At 54.6% G+C, this 6,271-nt stretch overlaps 1 protein-coding gene across 1 annotated transcript in view; it reads right to left on the bottom strand.

The window, feature by feature from the left end:
* Nucleotides 1-5,261, bottom strand: part of TRAF4 (TNF receptor associated factor 4) — an 8,753-nt gene extending 3,492 nt beyond the window's left edge. The window contains exons 1-6 of the mRNA XM_015827768.1: nt 5,248-5,261; nt 4,302-4,353; nt 2,992-3,096; nt 2,697-2,858; nt 1,415-1,576; nt 613-768 (exon numbers count right to left, since the gene is read on the bottom strand). Coding sequence (XP_015683254.1) covers nt 613-768; nt 1,415-1,576; nt 2,697-2,858; nt 2,992-3,096; nt 4,302-4,353; nt 5,248-5,261 — 651 coding nt within the window. The remainder of the gene's footprint in view (nt 1-612; nt 769-1,414; nt 1,577-2,696; nt 2,859-2,991; nt 3,097-4,301; nt 4,354-5,247) is intronic.
* Between the last annotated feature and the right edge of the window lie 1,010 nt (nt 5,262-6,271).

Below are 6,271 nucleotides of genomic sequence, written 5' to 3' on the forward strand. Positions count from 1 at the left end.
CAGGATGAGACACAGCTGTATGGGGAAGATGAGTCAGACTCTGACTCACAGCTGGAAGTCATTAAAGACACACATAAACAAAGGCAGTTAACTAGAGCAGGACAGAGGGAGGCCATGGGGCGACTCCAAGGACGGAGGAGAAGGCATTGAGAAGCCACACCTTGGGGCTGCTTAATAAAAAGGGAAGGTCTGGGCGGTGCTGGTTGCTGAAGGCAACCTTTGCAAAGTACTCCATGGGTTCATGTTCTGCTGGCGTTGCCGGTGACTAACTCCTTGTTTTGCATTGTGTTTCGTGTGGACAATTTCCTCCATTTGGATTGTGTTTTGTTGCTTTTGTTTTTGGACCATTTGGCAGGTTTGTTACCAATATTCAAAAGGGGGTTTTGTTTTCTTCCGAGTCTCCAGCCTATTTTTCAAAAGGGGTTTTGTCCCTGTGCATTTAACAAGGATGGCTATAGGCTGGGACAGAACAGGTTCATGGTGGCCAGATGGGCCTGCAGCTGGCAGCTGAGGGAGCGGGCAAGGGCAGGCGGGGAGGGGAGGGAGGGGGGATGTGGGGTCTTTAGCCAGCTCCGGGAAAGGGGGGCGGCGGCGAGGGGGGGCGTGGCTTACCCGGTGTTTGCAGCCGGCCTCCTTGAAGGGGCAGAGAGCCAGGGCGGTGGAGCAGCTGTCCTTCAGGTGCCCGCTCAGGTCCTCCCGGGCGATGTTGGGGGCCCCGCACTGATTCGGACAGGGCACAGGGTAGCGAGGGCACTGGTACTCGTGGTTCTGGAGAGGGAGGAAAAGGCACAGCGTGGCATCTGCCGGATTACAGGTAGTCCTCGGCTTACAACTACTCATTTAGTAATGGTTTGAAGTGACAGTGGCACTGCCAGAAAGGGACGGAGGCCATTTTTCACACGTCTGACTGTTGCGGCACCCGTGTGGCCATGTGGCAAAAAGGGCAACTGGCATGGGCCTTTCTTCTGTGGTTTGGAGGTAGACTGCCCTTCCGCAGTGAAGCTCTACTCTGTGACTGCTGCTCAGAAATTGCTACACACACACACACACATACACCGAGTATTTGGGGGGAACCCCTTGAAGTCTCAAAGGCCAAGTGGGGATGCAACAGAAGACCCAGCCAGCTCCCCCCCCCTCCGTGGCTGCTTGGGGGGAGCCTTATGCAGCAGGATGCAAAGGGACCCTCTCACTCTCTGAGCCCCCCAAATCCCCCCCACAGACATGCCCCCCCAATCTTTTCTGTAGCCAGGTTCCTTGGGCCACGAAGGCCCTGCAGTCGGGATGGGGGCATTCCCAGAGCCCACCCGTGTGGGGGCTCAGCGTGTCACGTGCAGCTAAGCAGGGGGCGTCCCTCCCCAGCTGGCTCCCGTCCCCTGAAAGGCCAGTGTGCCCTTCGGGGGGCCCCGTGACCCACCTGGATGGTGTCGTAGAGGAACTCCTTGGCGCAGTAGCTGCAGGGCTGGGTGCGCTTCGGACACTCGGCCAGCATGTGCTGCGACAGCAGCCGGCGCATCATGCGCGCCCCACACTTGTTCTCGCAGTAGACGCTCTCCTGGGGGCAGACCCCCTGGTGGTTCTGGAAAGGGAGGGGAGGGGGGAAGAAATTGGAGAAAGGGAAGGGTGAGCCAGGGGTTCCTGCTCCCCAGATCTTCCAAGCCAGGACTTTGGAGGAAAAGCAGGAGGATGGGAGGCCACCAGGAAATGCCCAGGTGGATGGAGGAAGTGGGAGGTGGGAAGTCTCCGTGGGGCAGACGGGGCCAATTGCTTTTTATGCTTTGTTTTATTTTGTTTTATTTTATTTTATTTTTTTATTTTATTTTATTTTTTTATTTTATTTTATTTTTTTATTATTTTATTTTATTATTTTATTATTTTATTATTTTATTTTATTTATTTTGTTTATTTTATTTATTTTATTTTATTTTATCTTATTTTATTTATCTTATTATTTTATTTATCTTATTTTATTTATTTTTATTTTATTATTTATTATTTATTTATTTTATTATATTTTATTATATTATTTTATTATTTATTTCATTTCATTTATTTTATTATTTATTTCATTTCATTTATTTTATTATTTTATTATTTTTTTTATTTTATTTTTTATTTTAATTATTTTACTTTACTTTACTTTACTTTATTTTACTTTAATTATTTTTTTCAATTTCTACAACCACCCCTCTCAGTCAGTGACTCTGGGCAGCTTACAATTCAGAAAATACAACTACAGGCTTACCACTGTTCATTAGTGACCATTCACAGTTACAACAGCACTGCCAGCAGTAATGTTCCCCACTTACGATCCCCGGGGTCACCTGATCAAAATTCAGGCCACTGACTCTCACATGCATGACGGGGCTGTCACGTGACCCCCCCCCCCCCGAGAGAGAGAGGGAGGGAGAGGGACAGAGAGACGCAGCTGCCCCCTTGGAAGCCCCTCCCCAGCAACCACGGGGCACCTGCCCCCCCCAGCCGGTGTGCACAGGAGGGGAGGACATCCAGGACAGCTGGCCTGGCCTGTCGCCTCCTGCACAAAGGCTGCGATTGTGGCTCACACCCTCCCCAACACACCCGCAGGCCAGGCAGGGCCGCACAACTGGAGGGTTGTTTATTTAAGCCCCCCCCTCCACGGACCTCCACCGAAGCTCCTCCTGGTCCCCCCCTCCCGCCCTCAGTTGCCCCCCACTCACCTCAAAGGCTTCCCCCGTGAAGTCGGCTCGGCAGAATTCGCACTGGAGGTGCCTCTGGGGACAGTCGTGCTGCAGGTGGGGGGGCAGGTCGCGGCGGCTCAGCTTGGCCCCACAGCGGTTGGGGCAGGGCACCACGTTGAAGCTGCAGGTGCCCAGGTGGGCCTGGACCAGGGGGGAGGAGAGGGGGAGGAGGGGGTCACTCCGAGGCGGGAGGAGGGCCGGCCGGGACCCCCCCTTCCCTTCGCCCCCAAACCCCCCCAAGAGCAGGAGGAGGAGGGGGCAGCGGGCAGCTCACCTGCAAATGGCGGATGGTCCCAGTCCAGCGACAGCCCTCCTCACTGTGGATGCACCTGATGCTCAGGCCCAACACCTGGGCCTCCAGTTCGGGGTCCGGGTAAATCTGGAGGGCGAAGGGGGGCTCTCAAGGGGGGTCTCAGGTGGGGCTGGCTCCTTCCTTCTTTCCTTCCTTCAATCCTTCCTTCCCTCCCTTTTCTCTCTTTATCCTCCCCCTCTCTGTCTTTCTGTTTGTCCTTCCTTCCTTCCTTTCTTTTTCTTTCTTTCCATCCTTCCTTCCTTCCTTCAATCCTCCCTCCTTCTCTCCCTTTTCTCTTTATCCCCCCTCTCTCTTTCTGTTTGTCCTTCCTTCCTTCCTTCCTTCCTTCCTTCCTTTTTCTTTCCATCCTTCCTTCCTTCCTGTTCTCTCTTTATCCTCCCTCCCTTCCTCTGTCTTTCTGTCCTTCCTTCCTTCCTTCCTCTCTCCCTCCCTCTCTCCCTCCCTCCCTGTTCTCTCTTTATCCTCCCCGTCTTTCTGTTTGTCCTTCCTTCCTTTCTTTTTCTTTCCATCCCTCCTTCCTTCCTGTTCTCTCTTTATCCTCCCTCCCTCCTTTCTGTTCTTCCTTCTTTCCTTCCTTCCTTCCTTTTTCTTTCTTTCCATCCTTCCTTCCTGTTCTCTCTTCATCCTCTCTGTATTTGTTTGTCCTTCCTTCCTTCCTTCCTTCCTTCCTTCCTTCCCTTCTTCTTCCCTTCCTCCCTTTCTTCCTGCCATCCTCCCTCTTCTTCCTCCCTCCCTACTTCCTTCTTTCCTTCCTCCGTCTTTTTTTCTTCCCTCCCTCCTTCTCCTTCCTTCCCTCCTCCCTCTCTTCCTGCCATCCTCCCTCTTCTTCCTTCCTCCCTTCCCTCCTCCTTCCCTCCTTCCTCCATCTCTCCCCCTTCCTCCTTTCTCTCCTTCCTTCCTTTCTCTTTCCTTTCCTTTCCTTTCCTCCCTCCCTTCCACCCATCCCTTTGGACACCACCAAAGCCCATCCACATCCAATCCTCACTGGAGCTCAGAGAAGGCCTGGAGGGTCCTGGGAGCACACAGCAAACCCCTGCCCAACGAGGCAGCCCCTCCCCTCCCCTTCCAGCCCTCCCCTCCCCACAGCCCCCTCCCCATTATCCCTGCCATGGTCAAACAGGGCTTTCCAGTCATTCCTGCCTGGATTGACCTCCCCGGGAGGGAGAGAGAGGGGGGGCAGAATGGGGAGGAAGTGGGTCAGAAGGTGCCAAGAGGGGCAAAATCCCCCCCCAGCCCCCCCCCAGGAGAGCCTTGGCCAGCACGGGGCTCACCTTGGCGTAATCCAGGGGCAGCTGATCCTCCGGACACTTGAAAACGCCTTCGCTGCGGGAGGAAAAAGGAGACTGAACGGGCCAGGCGAGGGGTAAGACTCGCCTCCAGGACAGCAACGAGGCCGTCCAGTTCGGCCCCCCAAAAGATTTTGCCCACCTTGCCAACCTCTGTGCCAGGACGGCCCCGATACCCGCCGCCCCACCAACCGCGGGCTCCTCCGTCCCAATGCCCTGGCCTGGAAGCGCTTCGTGCCCGCCCTGGAGGGTGCAGGGATTACGACACTGAGGACTAGAATGTTTTGTTTTCCCCACCTGTGATTTTGACTGGGAAACTCCACATTTCTGTGGCTTTTGCGATGGTGTCAGCTTAACTGAGCACCGCAGCCACAACCGACAACGCGTAACTTTCCCCACAGGGGGATCCTGCCGGTTGCTGGCTGGCTTTAATGGCTCAGCTGCAGATCAAGGGATCCCCGGCTGCCATTGGCCAAGCCATTTGAGAGCCACGGGCCTCCTTGGCTCCGCCTCCCCGGACCACGGCCTGACAACAGCACAACGGGCAAGACAAAGATTTGCTTAACAACAACACAACGGACGTGGCTTCTTCTGTGCAGCTCGGAATAAACAGACCCAACTGGCATGGGGGGGGGCAGATCTGATGCCCAGGACTTGCCGTGCCCACCTTCAAGGTGGCCGACGTGCCAAGCTCCCTGCCCGCACGGCTGCATTTGCCAGGCGGTCCTCAATTTACAACGGTTCGTTTAGCGACGACACTGAAAAAAAGTCGCTTCTGATCGTTTTTCCCACGTTTTTTTTTTTTTGTGGGCTTCAACTCCCCCAAATGGCCCAAAGTAAACAATCATTTCGCTTAACAACTGTCACAAAGAAGGGTTGTAAAATCAGGTCGGTCACGTGGGGGACCCCTTTGTGACCGTCACGGCTTTACTGGCCAGGCTCCATCGCGGTTGTAAGCCGAGGACTGTATGTCCTCCGATAAAGTGCCTCTGCGGCTGCAGGTTCTAAGAGAAGGTTGCCCCCCCCCCTGGGAAAACCTAGCCACCCCAATTTATTTTTATACGGGCAGTCCTCGGACTTACGACCACAACTGAGCAAGACAGTTGTAAATGAGTTTTGCCTCACTTTGCGACCTTTCTTACCACCGTCGTTAAGCGAATCACAGCCACTGTTCGGCTAAGAACACGCTTAAGTGGCTTCCCCGTTGACTCTGCTCGTCAGAAGGCCCCCAAAAGGCCAGATGACCCCGGCATGCTGTGACCGTCGTAAATACGAGTCAGTTGCCAAGCACCAGGTGACCACAGGGAGGCTGCGACGGTCATAAAGCGGGAGAACCGGTCCTACGTCACTTTATTCAGTGCCGTTGTAACTTTGAACGGTCACTAAATGAACCGTCGTAAGTCAGGGACTGACGGTATGATGCTTGTCCGGGATTCAGGTGGGGTGGCTGCCAGGGGGTCTCAGAGGCGGCCGCCCACCTCGGTCTCTCTCCTGAAGCCGGCCTGTCCTTCTGCAAAGCCCCCCTCCCTCTGCCCCACACGCCCCTCCCCACCACAATGCCAACACTGCCCGCCTCTCACGGCAAGTCCAGCCGAGCAGGCGCTGGGCAAAGGTCACCCTGGCACTGGGTGCCAGCAGGGCAATCCCTGACTCACCCTCCCTCCGCCAGTCAGAATCACAGTCTGGGAAGGGACCCTGGAGGTCTTGTAGTCCAACCCCCTGCTCAAGCAGGAGACCCTCACAAAATCACAGAATCACAGTCTGGGAAGGGACCCTGGAGGTCTTCTAGTCCAGCCCCCTGCTCAAGCAGGAGAACCTTACAAAATCACAGAATAACAGTCTGGGAAGGGATCCTGGAGGTCTTCTAGTCCAACCCCCTGCTCAAGCAGGAGACCCTTACAGAATCACAGAGTGGGAAGGGACCTCGGAGGTCTTCTAGTCCAACCCCCTGCTCA

The sequence above is a fragment of the Protobothrops mucrosquamatus genome, unplaced genomic scaffold, assembly GCF_001527695.2.
Source record: "Protobothrops mucrosquamatus isolate PMUCROS unplaced genomic scaffold, P.Mucros_1.0 scaffold3939, whole genome shotgun sequence".
NCBI classification, from domain to species: Eukaryota; Metazoa; Chordata; class Lepidosauria; order Squamata; family Viperidae; genus Protobothrops; species Protobothrops mucrosquamatus.